The 20,187-nt window shown below is 39.0% G+C and overlaps 8 protein-coding genes across 8 annotated transcripts; all 8 read left to right on the forward strand.

Annotated features, from left to right (window-relative positions):
* Nucleotides 1-1,176: 1,176 nt before the first annotated feature.
* LSM04_003305 (uncharacterized protein) lies at nt 1,177-3,906 on the forward strand (the record flags this gene model as incomplete). The annotated part of the gene is made up of 1 exon (XM_067335236.1): nt 1,177-3,906. The coding sequence occupies one exon, from the start codon at nt 1,177-1,179 to the stop codon at nt 3,904-3,906; it is 2,730 nt and encodes a 909-aa protein (XP_067195102.1).
* A 491-nt stretch (nt 3,907-4,397) lies between these two features.
* LSM04_006369 (uncharacterized protein) lies at nt 4,398-5,255 on the forward strand (the record flags this gene model as incomplete). The annotated part of the gene is made up of 1 exon (XM_067335237.1): nt 4,398-5,255. One exon carries the CDS (start codon nt 4,398-4,400, stop codon nt 5,253-5,255), a length of 858 nt encoding a protein of 285 aa, XP_067195288.1.
* Nucleotides 5,256-6,266: 1,011 nt separating this feature from the next.
* Nucleotides 6,267-8,177, forward strand: LSM04_004583 (Ribonuclease CAF1; the record flags this gene model as incomplete). The annotated part of the gene is made up of 1 exon (XM_067335238.1): nt 6,267-8,177. One exon carries the CDS (start codon nt 6,267-6,269, stop codon nt 8,175-8,177), a length of 1,911 nt encoding a protein of 636 aa, XP_067195183.1.
* A 685-nt stretch (nt 8,178-8,862) lies between these two features.
* On the forward strand, nt 8,863-10,320 carry LSM04_008776 (Aminopeptidase P; the record flags this gene model as incomplete). Its single annotated transcript, XM_067335239.1, has 1 exon — nt 8,863-10,320. The coding sequence occupies one exon, from the start codon at nt 8,863-8,865 to the stop codon at nt 10,318-10,320; it is 1,458 nt and encodes a 485-aa protein (XP_067195436.1).
* A 707-nt stretch (nt 10,321-11,027) lies between these two features.
* Nucleotides 11,028-11,537, forward strand: LSM04_000871 (Protein of unknown function DUF1764; the record flags this gene model as incomplete). The annotated part of the gene is made up of 1 exon (XM_067335240.1): nt 11,028-11,537. One exon carries the CDS (start codon nt 11,028-11,030, stop codon nt 11,535-11,537), a length of 510 nt encoding a protein of 169 aa, XP_067194960.1.
* Nucleotides 11,538-12,079: 542 nt separating this feature from the next.
* LSM04_007574 (uncharacterized protein) lies at nt 12,080-14,812 on the forward strand (the record flags this gene model as incomplete). Its single annotated transcript, XM_067335241.1, has 1 exon — nt 12,080-14,812. One exon carries the CDS (start codon nt 12,080-12,082, stop codon nt 14,810-14,812), a length of 2,733 nt encoding a protein of 910 aa, XP_067195358.1.
* A 497-nt stretch (nt 14,813-15,309) lies between these two features.
* On the forward strand, nt 15,310-18,489 carry LSM04_005883 (uncharacterized protein; the record flags this gene model as incomplete). The annotated part of the gene is made up of 1 exon (XM_067335242.1): nt 15,310-18,489. The coding sequence occupies one exon, from the start codon at nt 15,310-15,312 to the stop codon at nt 18,487-18,489; it is 3,180 nt and encodes a 1,059-aa protein (XP_067195259.1).
* Nucleotides 18,490-19,636: 1,147 nt separating this feature from the next.
* On the forward strand, nt 19,637-20,077 carry LSM04_003422 (Spt4/RpoE2 zinc finger; the record flags this gene model as incomplete). The annotated part of the gene is made up of 1 exon (XM_067335243.1): nt 19,637-20,077. One exon carries the CDS (start codon nt 19,637-19,639, stop codon nt 20,075-20,077), a length of 441 nt encoding a protein of 146 aa, XP_067195111.1.
* Nucleotides 20,078-20,187: the final 110 nt, after the last annotated feature.

Here is a 20,187-nt window from a genome sequence, read left to right on the forward strand (position 1 = left end):
ACATTCTTCGAAATTAAGTTATCTGTGGAGGCTTTGACATTTGTTTTTCTTCATAACCTTGTGAGACTCTATTTTTTTTTTTTGTGGGTGTGTTTGTTTGTTGAGCAAACTGTATTTTTTTTCTGACGTGGAACGTGGAAGTAAATTGTGAAAGGCTATGGAAAAAAAAAACTATGATTGGAAATAAGGAAAGAGAAAAGGGGCTGGAAGGCTCATGTGAATCTCCATCATAAGGATAAAGTTGTGTTCCCCGTTTCATGCCAATATTACATCCTATATTTGTGGGTGTGCCTATATGCAAGCGTGAGAGTTTTTATTTATTTATTTATTTATTTATTTGCTTTTTAAGGTGTCCATTTATCCACTTTTTCTGGTCTTTATTGCGGAGATACACTAACGCTAAACTTTTTTGAATTTGCACCTTCTGTGTTTTTTTTTTAAGAAGCATGTGTTTTTGTTTATGATCAAAGGAGTGATTTTTTTTATTTTTATCGCTCTGTCTGTATCTGCGTGGATTGTGTTTTTTTCTTATTTATTTTTCATCCACTTTTTTTTTACTTGTCTTTGCGTTTGTTGATTTCTTTTATTTCTTGTTTAACTGTATATCTCCATTCAATTTTGTCCTAATATACTTCTCTTTTGTTGGTTTTTATTGAATATTTATTGAAAAAATAGATAAAAGGACTTCATGAAGTATCGTATTATAATATATTATATCATGCAGCTGCATTCGAATGGAAACGAGTTGTCATTTTGTCTGTATCTTTTTTTTTCTCTACTCAGCAACAAGGCAATTCTTGGGAAATATGAAAGAGTCAGAATAACTGTTTATTTGTTGTTATTCTTATTTTTACTGTTCTCTCTCATTTAACTGAGGCAGTATTGGTTTGCCTTCTCAGTGTTTATGCAATTTTTCATTCTTCTTATTTTCCCTCCTCTGGTTTTTTATTATTATTATTATTATTATTATTATTAATTTGGATTCTTCCCATCCATCTTCTTCCTGCTTCATTGCTGATTTACTTGCCCTGTCCTCATACCATTTTCTCTCTCTTTCTATTTCTATTTCTCTTTCTCTTTCTCTCTCTCTCTCTCTCTCTCTCTATATATATATATATATATATATATATATATATATATATCCCCTCATTATTATTTCCCAATGGAGGGATTGATATGAGTAACGTGGGCGAGGCCATCCTCCAGGCCCTCGCGGCGGCGGCCGACCCAAACCCCGACACCCGCCACAACGGCGAGGCACAACTGCAGCAACTCAAACAACAGCCGGACGTCTTCTTCGCGGCCTGCGCGGAACTTCTCACAAACACCGCCGTCCCCACGCGCGGCCGGCAACTCGTCGGTTATGTCCTGAAGAACCACCTCGCCCACCCCGCCTGCGTCCACAACACCGCCCTGCAGGTGTCCGTGTTGGAGCGGGCGGTCTTGGACACGGAGAGCAGTATTCGCGGCGTGGCGTGCACGATTATCAGTTTGGCGGTGCGGGAGAACTACTGGCCGGTGGAGCCCGTCGTGAAGTCCCTCACAGATATTCTCACCACACGACATGGGGAATTACACGCCGTGCATGGGGCGATGCGGGCACTTTCGCAGATTGTGGATGACTGCGTTCAGTTGTTGGATATGCGGCAGATAACGGGAGTTGTGGTTACGGCGGTTCTGCCGTATTTAAAGTCTTCTCCAGCAGGACGGGAAGGGAATGAAGTGCAACTGAAAGCGTTTGATTCTATTTCAGTTATATTGGAGCAGGCGGGGATTGATTACAGTAGTTTCTCATACAGTAGTATGCGACCTCATGTACTGAATGTTATTGAAGCGTGTTTTATGAATCTACAAAATCCATCTTCTAAACAATTGGCGACTAAGTGTGTAAAATGTATTGTTCTTTCACTTGGATATCATGATCTTATCTCGGATGAATTATTTCATAAAATAACAAACCTTATGTCCATGGCAACCGCGTCAGCTGATGGAAGTGATGAAGAATTACGTATTGAGGCAACTGAATTTTGGCGTGGGGTTTTGTGTTTCCCAAGATTTGCCATTCTTGTGGAACCCATACTTGAGAGTGTTATACCGTTACTAATTCGATCAATGGTGTACTCTGAAATGGAAATTGGTATGTTACAAGCAAGTGCTGAAGATTGGAATGTACCTGACAAGATAGATGATATTCGACCACGTCACTATCAAGCACGTGTTAATAGTACTGGTGCAGGCGATGATGATGATAACGATGATGGTGATGATGAGGATGGAGAAGTTGAAGAATGGAATTTACGACGTGTTTCAGCCTTAACACTTGACTCCATTGCTGAACACTATGGTGATAAAATTATTTTTACTGTTTTAGGAGTTATTGATGGTATGATGCAACCAAGCAGTTCATGGAAAGAGTTAGAAGCCGCTATTTTAGCTTTAGGAGCTATTATGGATGGATGTTTTGACTCCATGTCACCTTATTTACCTGATATCAGCACTCGACTTTTACAATTACTTTCAGATCCTTCTGTACATTTTTTGGTGGGAAGTATTTCTCTCTGGACCATGACACAGATTGGGAAATACGTTGTATCTGTACCTGAAAAACTTCAAACCTTTTTAAGATGCATTCTTCAAAAAATGCAGAGTCCTTCTAAACTTATGCAGGAAGGTGCTACGGCGGCATTACAGAAAACTATTCTTCTTTGTACGGAAGGAGAATTAAATAATGATATTTCTCTAATTGTTGATTGTGTGGTAAAATGTCTACGTGGGTATCAACTTAAAAATCGTGTTTTACTCTTTGAAACATTGGAAACCATTTGTGAAGAAATTGGAGAACCGTTACGCACCAGTCCAGATACTGTGGAAATGTTAATGGCCCCTCTTGGAGAGATTTGGAGCAGTACACCTAACGACAGCCCTTTACTTTTTTCCTTCTTTAAATGCATGTCAAGTGTGTGTCGAGCCTTGGGACCTGCATTACAGCCAACATTAGCGAAGGACATCTTTGAACGCTCGTACTGTTTACTCGTCACACATGTTCAGGCACGTGCGGAGGCGCAGCGGATGAATCAAGAACCACCGGAGTATGAATTTCTCGTCACTGCTTCGGATTTACTCTCTGGTTTGTTTGATGCGATGGGATCGAACTTGGAGCCACTCGTCCTGCAGTGTCAACCCCCATTTGTCTCTACAGTACTGCAGACCGTCCGGGACGAGGACGCGGAGATTCGCCAAAGTGGATTTTCACTTCTCGGTGATTTGGCAAAGAGTTCCCCTGGCAGTGTGCAGGCGGTGTTGGTGGAAGTCGTAAAGGCCTCACTGGAGAATCTCGCCCACTTGAATGAATCCACATATCGCGTGATCAGCAATGTGGCCTGGTTTCTCTGTAATCTGCTGGAGAATCAGATGGATATGAATAACCTGCCGGTGTTGGATGCCGCTAATGGACTGCCGCAGGTGTTTGCGGCCGTTGCCCGTCTCTTAAGTACTGCCCCACAAACCGCGGAGATGCGAAATATGGCGGAAAACTTGTGTATTTGTCTTGGTCTCATTCTCTACACATCACCCGGTGTGGAAACGCAATCCGGCTGTCCTGTCAGTCTCTTCGCAGAGCCGTTCTGTGCGTGCATGCGGAATGTGCGGGAGGCTCCATACAAGGAACAGGCAGTGCGGGGATTTCTCATCGCAGTACAACAGCAAATCCCACTGGTAGTTAATTTCTTACATCTTTTCTTTGATCTCGCCCTTTCTATAGCCACCGCCTCGCCGGATTTAAAGCGGGCGATGGGAGATTTACTCGCGGCGGCAAAGACCCACAGTGGTGGACGCTGGCAACAACAGCTGGGGAACTACAGTGAACAGCTCAGGACTCGTTTGTATCACGTCTACGGCATTCAATAAGGAGAATATCAAAAACAAAGAAGAAAGAAAGAAGGAGGAGGAGGAAGGGGAGAAGGAAAAAGAAAGAAAGAAAAGAAAAGGAACGAGGCATATATATATATATGATGGAATCGACTAAAAGGAGAAGAAAAAAATAATAACGAAAAAAAAAAAAAGATATTGGCATCAGTGAAATTGGTGCAAATTAAAATGAGAAACGTAGTCGAGATAGAAAAGCAAAGCAAAATGAAGAAACAAGAAAATGAGGACCGATATCCAACCCAACTGCTGCATCAATGCACTCTACCTGAAATACATATTAATTTATATACTTATTGTGTCTGTGTTTGTGTCTGTGTGTGTGTGTTTATTTTTATTTAATTCACTTGTTTCTATTTCTCTTCTTTCTATTATTTCTCAACACTCTGTGCGCTGTACAACAACAAATAATAACAATAACGAAAAAAAAAGAGGGAAAGAGAAGTTCGCTTTTAATAGAGGCCGATAGCCTAATGGCATGTGACCGCATGTCAGAGTTTCTCTCCTTTAGTGGGAATCGCAAGTACCATAAAACTCTAAAAAGTAATACAGAAAGTAGCAGGACGAGACTTCCTATTAATGAAGAAACAAAATCTGTATTCTCCACCCTTGATGATATACGGCAACTCATGACAACAGTAGCACTACTGCACAATGCACGTCTTATTGATAGTACTATCGAAAAGCGAGAAGTTGTGCATGATACGATGGAAAAAATAAATCTCTTGTGTCATTCCTGTCGTGAAAAGATTATTACATATGATCGCAAAACAAAGGAAAGAGAACGGGAACTTGTTAAAGGTATTCCATCGATAAATACAGCAGAACTTCGCATGCGGTACAATATTGCCTCATTTATGGAACATCAACTGATGAGAGAAGTACGTAATATCTGGATGGTGCAAAAAAGACACGAAGAAAAATTAGTTGAATCTACTGCTAGACGTATTAAGGCACGTTTTATGTTAACACACAACAATAGCGGTGATAATCAAAATAGCATGGATAACTCTTCTGTAGTGGAGGAGTCGCAACTCAGAGAACTTGCACAACAGGTGTTAGCGACTGGAAATGAGGGTCGGTTGTTTTTCTTAGCACGAGATGAGTTAGAGCGGGTGATGCAAACACGAAATGCCGTACTCGAACTGGAACAGGAAATGCAAGATCTCCTTAACTTATTCAGCGATCTTTACTTTCTCGTGAATGACCAGCATGATCGACTAATAAAGGTTCAGGAGAATATTGAACAATATAATCGTAATCTAGAACGTGGGATGACGCAACTCAAAGAGGCAAAACATCATCAGAAAAGGTGCTGTAATGTGATCTAATAATGCAAAGGAAAAGCACACACACACACACACACACACTTACGGTTCTTTTTCGTTTTTCTCTTTCTTTTTTTTTATTCTGAGTGTGCTTGTTTTACTGGTGTCCTTCACACTTTTTTTTCTCTTTGCTTATCTCTTTATCGATGTTATTTCTTGTTACTACTACTGTTGCTGCTGTCGTCTGTATAATAATAATAATAATAATAATAATAATAATAATAATAATAATAATAATAATAATAATAATAATAATAATAATAATATCAAAGCATTCCAATCAAAAAAGAAATGGAGAATAATGATGTATTTGGAAGTATAGTGCGTGAATAATGGTGGATGTGTTGTTAAAGCGCTTCCTTTCTATTACCATCCGGTAAAAGGTGATGTTGTTGTAGTGGGAGAGCATCACTACAAGGATAGGAAGAAAAAAAAAGGGCAATAACAAAAGAAAAAATTAATGACTAATGCAGTTATGTTTGTATATGTATTTGGGGGAGTTGGGGTGTTACAGAGTTGAGGGAAGGAGGATTGATCAGTCTGGTGTGTATATTGACTTACTTCCCTTCTCGCCGGATTGTGTGCTCATCGTTATCGGTTTAGATGTTTTAGTTATTATTATTATTATTATTATTATTATTATTATTATTATTATTTTCCCTGTTGGTCTGTCCGTGTAGTTGAGGGGGTGGGGAAGTGGGATGTACTGGTTTCTTTACGATTCACGGCCCATATGGGGTTTGTTTTGTTTTTCTTCTGTGTATGTGTCGATTGATTTATCTTCTTTCAATGGGAATAACAATAATAATGTTAGTAAAGGATTTATATGTTTCTTTCTTTTTCTTTTTTTCTTTTCTTTATTTTTGTGTGTGCATTTGTTTGATGTACCCTATCACTATCTGTGGTCCTCATCATTTTTGAAATTAAAGGATAAAACATATATATATATATATATATATATATAACGAAAATAATAAATAAAAAATAACTAAAAAATAAAATAGAAGTAAGTGGATGAAGTCCATAACAGTAAAAAACTTTGCTGAAGTTTTCCCGGGTTTTGTGCAGGATCTCCATGACGCAAGTTATATTGCTATTGATCTTGAGTTTACTGGCATTGACCGCAAAACAGATACGGACTATTTAACCTCACCCGAGAATGCCTGTGCGGAGAAATTACGAGCCGCACGTCTTTATAGTCCTATACAATTGGGAATTAGTATATTTCGCGGTGATGCCTTATTAGACGACACGACTGTCTCTTCTCATTCCCCTAATCATGTTGGAACTGCAATGTCTCACTCAACTCCATTGTGTGCGTCTGCAAGTTATCGTGAAGTGATGATACAAGAGGCCAAGTCGTTTCGTGCAGTGGAACCGGCAACGAAATCACTTGGGTTAATAGTTTACTCCATCGCCCAGAATGGGGCGGTCACTGCGGAGGATCTTCAAAAACTACAGGAAATTCTACGTGAAGTACAGCAAGTATCTGCCACAACGAGTGAAACTTGTTTGTACGATCGTCTCTTTTCGTTTCTAGCTGAAGATGAGGTGCGTGAGGCTATTGGGATGGTTGAAAGATGGAAAGATCATATTGAGAGTGGGGCACGTCACTTGTGTGCTCGTAACTACTGCTGTTATTTATTTCCCGCCGTTCGTAGCAATGAGGTGGACCAGAATGTGGTGCTCTCTGCAGAAGCTGTGGCATTTCTGCAAAAGAACAATATGGACTGGAATAAGTGGATTGGAGAAAGTCTTCCACTTCTCCCATTGGAAGATTACGCCGCCGCACGAACTGCCGTACAACGTGGGACTTCAAATACAAGAAGTATCTCAATAATGGATGAGGCATTAGAATCACTGAGGGGGTGGATAGATTCCCTTCCCTATTCAGATGGACAGATGAAACTCTCTTTACAGTACTCCCGCGTTGTGAACTTTGTGCGTACAGGGGCGGTGGGGGATACGATCCCAATAGATTTTCCTTTTCTTAAATCACAAGATAATGCGAAACTGTGTGATCTTCTACGTGCGTTGGGATTACGAAAAACAGGGAGATGTCTTGCAAAGTCTTCGCCTGTCTCTAACGCAAAGAAAAGTTCTAATGAAGATTTACTTGCTTGTGATCAACGTTTTTTCGGGGCACGCGTGTTGGAAGCTTTGGTGAATGCCACACGCCGTAAAAGGAAACCACTGATTATACATAATGGATTATCAGATTTGGCATTTCTTTGTTGCGCCATGCATAGTGAACCACCAAGGATTGAAAGGGAATTTAAACTCGTTGTACGAGAAATGTTTCCTCTGTTTTACGATACACGAACCTTGTGTTGTGTCCCATCATTACAGCATATTCCTAACGTCACAGGTCCTTTAATGAAGGTTTATACCCTTTTCAAGAGTCAAAATGACACTAAAGTAGAAGTTTCTCTCGACGCATTCTTTGTCAACCACGCTGGAGAGCTTAGTATGAAGGAACATGATGCCGCATTTGATGCCTTTACGACAGGATCTCTTTTTGCATTTGTACAGGATGAACTTCGAAAGGTGGGAGTAGACTTTCGTCGACTGCGGTGTATTTCTCCAATTTACGGTTCTGTCTTTTCAGTACAGTTTGAGAATGAAAGTGGGGATTGTATTGTACAGAATCCCTCATCCCTCATCTACGCAATAAAGCGACAACCTCACATTCCACTTTATGTTGATGGCCTAAGGGCGAATATTTCTAGTATTACCAAGTATATATCGGTTATACATAACCCAGAAGTTTGCTTTATAACAGTGGGGAATGGGGCTTTCACGGATATAGGGCAAAAGAGTATTGATATGCATATCCACTCCTGGTGTGAAAGTAATGGATTTACATTCCAGCGCCTTGATATTACCTCACGCATGCATGAGTACGGTATTGTTCCCATCAACTAACAATGGGAGCAAGGGGGGAATCTGGTAGATATTCCCATGCAAGGCAGATAATTGCGATTCGCCATGAACTGTGTGCTTTATCTACTCTCGGAAATACTTGTTCTTCAAACATTTACAACGAGGTTAGGGGAAACAGTTTCTTTTTCTTTTTTTCTGCTTGCCAGGTTTAGCATATGCTGCCGTTTTTTTCGTTTTTTTTCTCTTCATAGGAAATATTTCTTTAATGAGGTGCATTCTTGGAATGACGCAAATTTTCTATTCGTACATGCTTTTTTAAGTTATGGGGATATACATGAGGAGGAGAGCAAATATTAATACCTTTAGATACTAGAAGTAGTAGTCTTTTCCTTTATTGGTTTTCCAATTATATATATGTACATTCGTTTTTTTTGTTGTTCTTGTGACTCTTTATTTGAAATGGGACTTTCTTTTCCTTTTTATGGTGGTGTGAACAAAAGCGAAAAAGAAAGAAAGACAAAAACAATATTTTTTATTCGCTTTACCGAGAGCATTGGTATAGTGGACAAGAAGCCAAAAAAAAAAATATATATATATATATATATATAGATATTTCTATATAACGCTGATAGCAAAGAGTAGCCAGTAGGAAAAAAAAAAAACGTAAAGTGAAAAAAAAAAAAAAACAATAAAGGAATAAAGAAGAAGAAAAAAAGAAAAAGAAAATATGAACAAAAACCATCACACCGGAAACACGGCGTATCCTTTTAAGGTAAAGCGTGAAATGTATCGTGAGCAGCGCCAACGTCTCGGTGCATCCATGCGAAAAAGTATGGACTCCACACATGCGGCCTTTCTTCAAGGAGCCTCAGAAGTACCCATAAACTCCACCGATGTGAATCATCTCTTCTGGCAGGAGAGTTATTTCGCATATCTCTTTGGTTGTGATATTCCTGACAGTTTCGGTGCGGTGCTCAGCGATGGAACGGGACTTCTCTTTATTCCCCGTTATCCCAAATCATACGCGGTGTGGATGGGGGAATTGCCAACACCAGCGAACGTACAGGCAGCAACGCAAGTGGAAGAAGTGTACTACACAGATGAGCTGGAGGCCGTACTCACATCGAAGGGTATACACACCGTTGAGGTACTCGATGGTGTAAACACAGACAGTGGTATCAACGTGTTAACAGCACAACTTCCAGCCGGGTCAAAGTTACAAGTCTCAAAGTCGTGGTTGTTTAAGACATTAACCCATCAACGTTGCTACAAGACTGATCTTGAAGTGGAACTTCTTCGTTATGTATGCAAGGTATCCAGTGATGCCCATATTCACGTTATGCAGCACTGCAAACCTGGTATGTCGCAACATCATCTGGAGTCTACCTTTTTGCATTATGTCTATTATCATGGTGGATGCCGCAAAGTGGCGTATACGTGTATCTGTGGTACTGGTCACCACGGTGCTGTTCTCCACTATCCAAACAATGATGCACCTGTTGAAGATGGAACTATGGCACTGCTGGATATGGGAGGACACTATGCAGGTTATGCAAGTGATATTACGTGTTCTTTTCCTGTTAATGGCAGATTTACAGATATGCAACGAACGATATATAACGCCGTCTTGGATGCTCATAATGCCGTATTGAAACAGTTGAAACCTGGTGTAAATTGGGTGGATATGCATAAATTGGCTCTTCGTAAGATGTGTGAACACCTTGTACAGGCTGATATCCTCCGCGGTGATGTGGATACCATAATGGGAAAAGAACTGATGGGTCTCTTTCAACCACACGGTCTCGGTCATTTACTTGGAATGGATGTACATGATGTGGGTGGCTATACAGATGAATCCCCAGCAAGACCCACTGCAAGTGATTGCTGTAAATTACGTACGGCTCGTGTATTGGAAAAGGGATTATATCTGACCGTGGAACCAGGATGTTATATTAACCACGCCCTCCTCACAGATGCATTTGAAAATCCAGAGTTTAAGCCTCATCTTAATGAGGGGAAACTACGCAGTTTATGGAACTTTGGTGGAGTGAGGATTGAGAGTGATGTACTCATCACGGAAAAAGGGGCGTTGAATATGACAGTGGTTCCTCGTACAGTGGAGGAGATTGAGAAGACAATGGCGGGTGCTCCCTTTACAGGGAAAGTGATGGAATTCGTAAATTAAGTAAATCACCCCAGAGAAAAGGGAGTTGTATTGGAAAAGGATGTAAAAAGTAGTTAAACGAAGGGAGGGCTAAGGGAAGAAAAAATGCATAGCTCTTTTTATAGGAAATATATCTGTATTTTTTAGAGAAATGGTATCGGTAGGGCAGTATTCTGAGAGTACGGGACTGGAATAAAAATAAGACGATGAATTTATGTGTCTGTATGTGTGTATACATAAAAGAAAGGAACTGCAAGAAAGAGAAAAAAAAAAGAGTGAGAGATAAGCGTGGGTATTATGATACCCAAACAATTCGGGTTTGTCCTTGTTATTTTTTCTTTGTTTGTCTGGGGGTTTTATTATTATTCATGTGTTCTGTGATTGTTTTTTTTTTCTTTGATTGTGGTGTGAGGAATACGGGGTAAGAGACCATTTATCTTTCAACCCCCAACCTCAAAAGACGAGGGAAAAAGGTTCGCTCCTCACCGGGAATGAGCTAACAAATACTTTGGTGAAACATCCGTCAAGGAAAGGTAAATGTGACAGAAAGAGGGGGTAAAAAAAGAACAAAACGAAGTATCTCAATGACCGAATGGAAAAGAAGAAGAAGTAGAGGTTCGTTATTTTCTATACATATATACTTTTTTTTCTCATTTACAAAAAGAATACTTTTCGCTGTATACCTCTTTTATTTTTATTTCTATCTGCCTATCTGAAAAGCTCTCCCTATGAAGAGAAAGGCAAAGAAGCCGCCACAACAGCAGGATGGTACTACCGTGAAAGGTATTACCACCGCAGCAGCCGAGCGAAGAAAGTCTGCAACTGTTGTAATAAACCCTAAAGAAGAAGCCGATATTGCAGAGATCTTTGGAGTTATCCGCAAAGCAAAGAAACCAGACGGCGATAACCACACAAAGAACAGCAAGATGGAATCTAAACGGAGCAGTAAGACTAATAATAATACACCGGCTAAACCCCGTAGTGATGGTCTTTATCGTGCACCGGAGAAAACACTTGATTTGAGTGATGCCGCCTTCTTTGATTTTCCCTCGCAGCGGCGGAAAGGTCGTGAGGAAAAGTCCAAAACAACAACAAGTGCAGAGATCTCAGGAGATGTTCTGCAGCGTGAAGGTGTACATCGTATTATCAGTATGGATGAACTGCAGAAGATCACTTCATCTAATCCAAAGGCAGGTACAACACCCAATTGTCCTTTTGATTGTGATTGTTGTTTTTAAACAGGTGTTGTGTGGAAAAACAAAAAAAAAAGAATTGAAAAGATTGGACTGGAGAAAGAAGGGAGGAATACTTGAGTGAGTAAGTGAATGACGGTACTAGTTGTGGTGGTGATGGTGTTTGTGGTGGTCTCTCTCGGTTAAAATGTTGTGCGTCCCAATTAAGTTTACGCCTTCCATCTCATTATATACTTCTTATGGGATAAGTGAGATATTTAACTATATATCTATATCTATATATACGCTGTTTTTTTTCTGCTGCTGATTCAATTTTTTTTCTGTTTCTTTGTTTGCACCTTTTATTTCGTAATAACGGTGAGAATCTGAAGATCAAAGCTGTGTGGGGACCACATAGCTAAGACCGAGTAAAGGATAAAAAAAAACCCATTATATTGTATCCTCACAGTTTATTATTATTTCATTATTATTATTTCTTTTATTATTATTATTATTATTATTATTATTATTATTATTATTATTATTATTATTATTATTATTTATTATTTATTATTTATTATTTATTATTTATTATTTATTATAGACGAATGGAATCCACACACTCTCTTCGCTATGCACCGGCACGGCGATCTCTTAAATTTCCTGCGGGTGAACACGCACGGCATTTTCTTGCCTTTGATCCATCTATCAGCAAACACGATCGTATGATTCTTTACATGGAAGTATTCGCCCATGTACACTCTCTTATTGATTCTACTGTGGTTCCGAACTTCTCCCCTCCCTCTTATCTACCAGAACAGAATGTTGAGCTTCGAGTTCTGACAGATCCACGACATCCAGCTTATGGTCAAATAGGTCTATTTGCTAGACGAACCATACCATCTAACGTTGTTGTCACACCATACAGTGGATATATAGAAATATTTGCTACTTCCTGTAGTTCCAGAACATACACAATGGGGTTTGGTTCCCTTGGTGATGATTTCGCATTGGATGCGGAGTTTGTAGGGAACTACGGCCGTTTTGCGAATGATCCTCGTGGTGTGGATGGACTCGCTGCTAATCTTACTGCAGAGAGTCGATTTACCCCACGTGGAGAGGCGTATACCGCTCTTGTCTCTAGAAGAATTATTAATAAGGGAGAAGAAATATTAATGTCTTATGGTAAAGCACATAGTTTAACACCTAGTCCTTGGGTGGGATTAAAAGGAGAACTCCTTACACAATATAGAATGGGCGGTATTGTGCCATTTCCACAGCTTGCAAGGAAGAGACGTAGTAGGACTAATCTTCAATCCGAAAGAAATTCATTTAATGGAAATGGAAATGGAAATGCGCTTCGTTTAGTAGAACATAATGGTGAGAATAAGATGTTTCAAAAAAACCATGGAGAAGAGCAAAGATCTGTTTTGCCTTCAACATCCAATGATACTTATTCTTCACCTAATAATAATAATAATAATAAAAATAATAATAAAAATAATAATGATAATAATAATAATAATAATAATAATAATAATAATAATAATAATAATAATAATAATAATAATAATAATAATAATAATAGTAGTAGTAGTAGTAGTAGTAGTAGTAGTAGTAGTAGTAGTAGTAATAATAGTAACAATAATAGTGAGGATGGTGAGATGCAGTTGTTATGGGAATGTTCCCAATGTGGGACGTGGAGTATTGGTAGTCCAAGACCTGTACGCATTGATCACTGTTCCTTTTGTCAATCTCCACGCTTACAACGTGTTCGCATGGTGGCTGTGTGTTGTACCTCTGCATTAACGTCTGAAGACTTATTGCCATCCACGATGTGTGCAAGCCAACAAACACCGTTAGTATCTCCAGTAGAGACCACCCCAATAGTATTAAAAAAGGAGGAGGAGGAGGAGGATGGAAACACCACTATCCCTCTTTCTTCTACCGTTTCCGCTTCTGAGGGTGGATATACATATAATAATAATAATAATAATAATAATAATAATAATAATAATAATAATAATAATAATAATAATAATAATATTAGTAATAACCACAAGGGTAATAATAATGGTGGAAACAGTGGAGGCAGTTCACAAACTTCTCTTACTCCGTTTACCTCTGAGTCTGTTGATTGGCCTCTTAATGTACCTTTCCTATCTTGGCAAGTCTGGGATGCTGCTATTCCCATTTCTGCAATTGGAAAACACACGAGATTTGAAACGCATGAAAATGTTTTTCTCTATAGGGTGAGTACCGCCAATGAAGAGGAACATGGGTACTCAGCTGCTGAGGTCAAGGAAGTTCATAATGGAAATGATAAGAAAAAAGACGAAAAACAAGAGATAGAAGATCAACTGCCAAAACAACCCAAACGACGGGGTCGTAAACCAAAAATTCGGAGAACACAAGAAGAATTATGGCAAAAAGAAGCATCACATCTCGTTGATTCTCAACAAGTAGAAGAAAATAAAGCGGCCACCGAAAAGAAGGGAATGAGAAATGATGATGTTGGTATAACAGAATACTTCTTCTCTATCAATGATAGTATTCTTCACTTTAGAGAACGACGCAACGATAATAACAACAACAACAACAATAATAATAATAATAATAATAATAATAATAATAATAATAATAATAATAATAATAATAATAATAATAATAATAATAATAATAATAATAATAATAATAATAATAATACCGATGAAGGCGGAAGTGAAAATAGTAATAGTGGTGAAGACACTCCCGCTCTTTTATCGCTGCAATCCCTCTTAAAGGGTGTCACTCGTCGTGTTTTTGCAGGCAAATCATATCACAGTGGTGAAGTAGTGGCGGCAGTGGGCGGATTAATTATACCCGCAGGAGATGGACGACGTCGACCTGATAATTCTGTGCTGAAAATACCAATGAAATATTTTGTACCAACCCGCATTCGCCGTGAGTTGCGTGCCATGAGAAAGTATGGAATAAAAGCCACAAACGCAAGCAGTCGTAGTGGTTTGGATATAAAGAAGAATGAGGATACCGCAACTTTAGTGGATCTACTCAAACGATTGGAGGGACTCTCATTAGTGGTGACGAATGAACTCATGTTTTGTCCATGTTTTGCGGCAGAAGAAGATGATGAAAAAGAAGCAAACGAGCAAAAAAGTGATCACGTTGATGGGGTGGTTTTAAATGCAGCGACTGAGAAACCTCCTGGTCAGTTTTTGCTCGAGTTGTGCAATGTATGCTTTGTGTTAACTATGGATGCCCTTGGATGCCCTTATGTTGCTGCCGTCGCAATAAGAGATATCAACATCTTTGAGCCTCTCTTGGCTCGTGTAGGCTCCTAAGAGAGAAAAGGGGGAGAAAAAGAAAAGATCCATAATATTACTCTCATGATTCTGTATTTTCATCTGGATGTTTTTTTTTTTGATTGGTATTTCTTCTTTAAATTCATAACTGTTGAATTCTACTATTTTTCTATTTTTTCTCTTAGGTATGCTCAACAATTGCTGCAGTAACTTTTTTAAAGCCCCTCTCTCTCTCTTTTGTTGCATTTTTTTTTTTACAGGGAGGGTTTCGGTTCCCTTTCTCAAGTTATTGAACTGAACTTGAAATTATTGGAACGGCGCGTTTACCACAAAGGAAAATAGGAGGTCATATTATTTATTTGGTTCGTTTCTTTTTCTTTTCTATTACTTTTCGCGGTAAAAAAAAGAGAGAAACAAAAACGACAACACTCGTTCAGGTTGACTACAACATTTGGTATATATATATATATATATATATATATATATAAAGGCGGAAGAACAGAAAAAACATTGAGGAAATTTTACTCTTTGTTAAAATGCCACCTAATGAGAAAACCCCACGCCGACGCCCTTTTCCTCTTGAAATACCTGACAGCAACAATGATAACAACAATAGCACTAGTATTATTTTCAACACCACCGCTAACTCAACCGAAATGCCCATCAGTTCCACATCTGATGTGGAGGGTTTACACGCCACTTCCCTGTTAAATCTCGAGGCACGTGTATTAACACAGTGCATTGGCGTGGAAAATCAGTGGGAGGAGCGGGGAATAGGACGGGTGGAGATCACTGGAATGACAATTGCCGTTATTGCGGAAGATACACCCACGCAAGTAAACCCACATCGACTGAACGGCACAATAGACACAGAGGCACGAAACACAAAGGAAGTGCTACAGGAAACAGGAAAAGATGATTCCACACTTTTATTATCATCTACCTGCGGTAGTGGTGTTTTTACAGGAGATATTGTCATATTGGCAGATATGATCTCTGAGGATACACCGTTTGTGGCGGAGAATGACTGTATTGTGTGGAATGGCATGGGTGAGCAGCTCTCTATTTGTCTTATGTTTTCCTCTGAAGATGGTTTTGCCGCCGTGTGGAGTACGTTGAATGCGATTCAGCATAAAGTGAGTCCAAAGTCCGCATTTAAATTAAATATTCTGCGGTTGTGTAAGCCGTACAACTCACAATCCCCTACACGGAATAGCGGTAGAAAAGGAAGTACAGATTCTAATGGAAAAGAAACGTTGATGCCCTTGTTATTGCCATACTCGTATTATATTCACAAGAAATATGACCCTCCTTTGGGTTGTGTAGAACGACATGCACTTTCTTTAACTCTTATACATTACGGACACACATTTAACCCAGCATTATATAATGATCGTCCGACTGTACTAACATTGTTAGAAATTGCGACGATTGAATTATTGGATCATATGATAAGTGAACCAGTGTATTCGCTATTAGCCAAGGGTTTAGGAGCAACACCGCCAGATCCCTGGAGTCCCCCACAACATCTTGCCAATCTTAAAGTAACGAAAGAGTTAACAAACACTATTTCTAATATCTTACGCCTACATCATTTACAGACAGAGATCTTGGAGGACAACATGAATGAAGAAGTACATTCCAAAATAAAATTATTGTCTCAACAACTTCAAGGGGAAGCATTATGTCACATCATAGAAAATGATGCCTTATTGTCACAGGCAAAAGATGCTTTACTTATATCTCCAACAACCGTGTTAGAACCAAAAGGAGAAAAGGGTCGTAGTTCAACATTTGAAGAAAACTCAAGTGGACTCTATATATCTTCAGAAAAACACGAAAATGAACAGGGTATTGAAAAAAATTTGTGCGCTTTAAATACCTGTAAAGTGGAATTGGGAAGAGCTATTTCTGCAGAAAGGCAAGTATTTGCTCACCTTCGATTTTTTCGTAGTGTTATTTATCTTGCCGTTTCAGATTGTACACAGCAACTCATCACACCAGCTATTTCTGCACTTTTTCACTCAGGTCTTCTTGAAGCTCTTTCACTGGTGGCAGAACGGTATTGTATTCAAAAGGGAGATGTGTTTTCGTTTCGTAATTCGAGATGGAAAGACGTTAACTTAAGTGTTTGGATTGATCTTGAAGAAGGGGAATATGAGGGGGAATCATCTGTACGATCTAAAAAATTAATTTCTACTACCAAGAGTCGAGGTTTTTATTCCCCTCGCATAGAAAAAGAACTCGTAACCTTTTTGGATACTATTCTCTTACATATTGATAAGAAACAAGAGGATATTGTGAAAAATTTAGTTTTTCGAATTCCTTTTATGAGTGAACCCAAAAAGTACAGTGGTCTTTTAAATTTCTTACTACAGCAAATCACCTTTGGGTTTAAGAAAAACGTGAATAAATATTCCTTACTTGAACCCGTGAGCTTTGAAAGGATTCACCTTTGGTTTGATTTGCTTGGGCTAAGCGAGGATAGCCCCACTCAGGCTGAACAGAATACACAAGATGATGATACCTTTGATAATCGTAATATTTTCCATACGTACTTTATTCAAAAACATTTACTACAATGGATTCGTGGGGTATCAGTACCAGTTCCTCCTGCACCAAAGTGTTCAACCGTAGTAAATGTGAAGAATCCGGCTTTGGTTTCACGCCATAACACAATTGTTTCTTCATTAGATGCATTACCGTATAATGTTTCATCGCCGCTTATTCGTCTGTTAGATGGTATTATTGCCAAAGCGAGCGCAGATAATGTTGAAGCGGTTTTAAGAGCCATCTTTCATAGTAAGTCTCCTGTTCTAAAATTTATTGAAGTTTGTTGTGAGTTGGCAGTCAATAATAGTAAACAGGTTTGTATCGACGTGCTTTCTAGTAATGTACGACTTCTTAAAACTGTGTTAATGCGAATTACACCGATAGCTGCTTCTCCCTCACCTGCTTTTGGAGTTCGTCATAATAGTAATAATAATAATAGTGCAAACACAGACAAACCGCCTTGGGGAAGTTATAACTCATCTACTATGATGCGTATTTCTAAACCCATTTTTAAAACAATTTGTCGATGTCTTACAGTTGAGAGGGATATATTTGGTTGTATCTTTCGTGCCTATAATGCATTAGGTGGAACTCGTAAGAATAGTTTATTTCATTCAACCGTACTTAGTATTCTTGATTTTATCGATAAAAATGTACCACCCTTCTCTACTGTGAATATTAATTCTTGTAACTTGCGGGATGTACGCGATTATCTATTCCTCAAGCACAGAGAAGATATGCCGCATATGTTTGCCGTTCGTTTTACTGAAACAATGTTGGCAGAAGTTAATTACCGGTTTGCCCCTGATGAGATGCCTTCACCTACTACGAGTATCCGTACGACCAGTTCTTGCAGTAGTTGTTTTGGTACACAAAGGTTGCGTTGTGTTGATGAATTGGAAAGTAATGATTCATTTTTCTTTACTACTACTACTACTACTACTACTACTACTACTACTAATAATAATAATAATAATAATAATAATAATAATAATAATAATAATAATAATAATAATAATAATGTTAATACTGTTAATAACAGTATTATTGATCATCTCTGTGTGGAAGGTACTGCGGCCAGACAGCCCACTGCGCGGACGCCTGTTTTACCACCGAAGAGTGCATCTCACAAGGAGTCGCCACGAAGTGAGACTGCTAAATAATAAGGCATTATTATCATCAGTAGTGATATTTGGGTTTTCCAGTAAAAAAATGCGTTGAAAAAAAAAGGCCAGAGTCTGACTATCATATTAATAAGAAACATTGTTGTTGTTGTTGTTGTTGTTGTTGTTGTTGTTGTTGTTGTTGTTGTTGTTGTTGTTGTTGTTGTTGTTGTTAACTCTCATTTTTTTTTTTGTGGGGGGGGGGTATTTGTATTTGAGTGTATTAGAAATACCAGGAAAATAATAATGGATACTAATGAGTCGACAGTACATATAAATAAATACCATTGAAATCCGTATTTTTCTGAACTTATTCTACTTGTTTTTTTGTTATCTTTTTACCTCCCTTTTTTGTTGAATACCATAGGTGTCGTTATTATATATATATAATTTATTTTCTGTTTGAGGGGTGCACGTTTTCATCCCATCTGACTCTTTTCTCGTTTTTTTTTTCCTTACTTAAATATTACTACACCCGTCGTGACGTTTACAACTGTGTTTTTAATTATATAGTTCTTTTTATTTCATCGTTTTTTATTTTTTTTGATTTTGTGTTCCCTTTTTCCCATCAATCACTTGTTACATCACTCATACAAAGTGCCATTGTTTCTAATATTCGCGGGGGCATAATATTTGTTTTTTTTTCTTTCCCTGTATGCATAATGCTGATCTTTCCGTAAGTTATGGTTTGAGCCATAGGGACTATTACCAGGATCAGCTGCCGTCGCAACAGGGAACAAAAGGCAAAAAAAGAAGGTTGAAAACAAACTAGTATAACCGCATTGGATGAAAAGGGATAAGAAAGCACATCATAGTGCACAGGCTAATATATATATATATATATATATATATATATATATATATACGAGTGCTTTATAGATATTTTTCTTTGCTTCAGTATTATTATTGTTTTCATTGCTCCTTCTTTATGTTTTTTGTTTTCTTTGATTGCTTGTTTCTGTCCCACCGCTTCTCTTCATTCATCTTACTTCATTTTCAAACTATTTTATTAACATTATTATTAGCGTAGGTTCTTTTGTACTTGACTCTATTCCACCTCTCCCCTTCTCCCTCTCTTTTCCTCTCTTTATTTCTTTCCTCTTCTATCTATCTATCTAATCAATATAGTAGTTGTAGAGAGAGTCTGATGGAGGAGCCCCCGCCGCCGCTGCCGGTCGGCGATCGCGACTATCGGGCCTGCCGCCGCTGCCGCCTCGTCCTCACCGCCCCGCAGTTTCTGCGCGAGGGCTGCAGCGTCTGCGGCACCGCCCCGCCCCGCCGCGAGGAACTCAACGACGCGACGACCGCCGACTTTACAAACTTCATTGGCCTCATCGCCCCGGAGAAGTCGTGGGTCGCACGGCTGATTGGCCGCACCAACTGCCCCAACGGCGTATTCGCCGCCGCCATCAACGATGAGGAGGATGAGGAGGATGAAGGGGAAGAGGAGGAAGATGATGAGAGGGATGAGACCAACGAGCAGCAAGAAGGAGAAGGAGAAGGCGAAGAAGAAGAGGAAGAGGAAGAGAAGATGCATCAACCACCTGTCATGACGGATGAGGAACTGCTGGCCATCAAGAATGATTAAATGAATGAAAATGAAAAGTGTTAGCTGGGGGGAGAAGGAAGCAAAGGTATGAGTAACTTTATTTGGATAAAGTTATGCCAATTTTTCCCTTTCAGGTACTCTTTTTTTTC

The sequence above is a fragment of the Trypanosoma melophagium genome, assembly GCF_022059095.1.
Source record: "Trypanosoma melophagium isolate St. Kilda chromosome Unknown ctg1segment0, whole genome shotgun sequence".
Lineage (NCBI taxonomy): Eukaryota > Euglenozoa > Kinetoplastea > Trypanosomatida > Trypanosomatidae > Trypanosoma > Trypanosoma melophagium.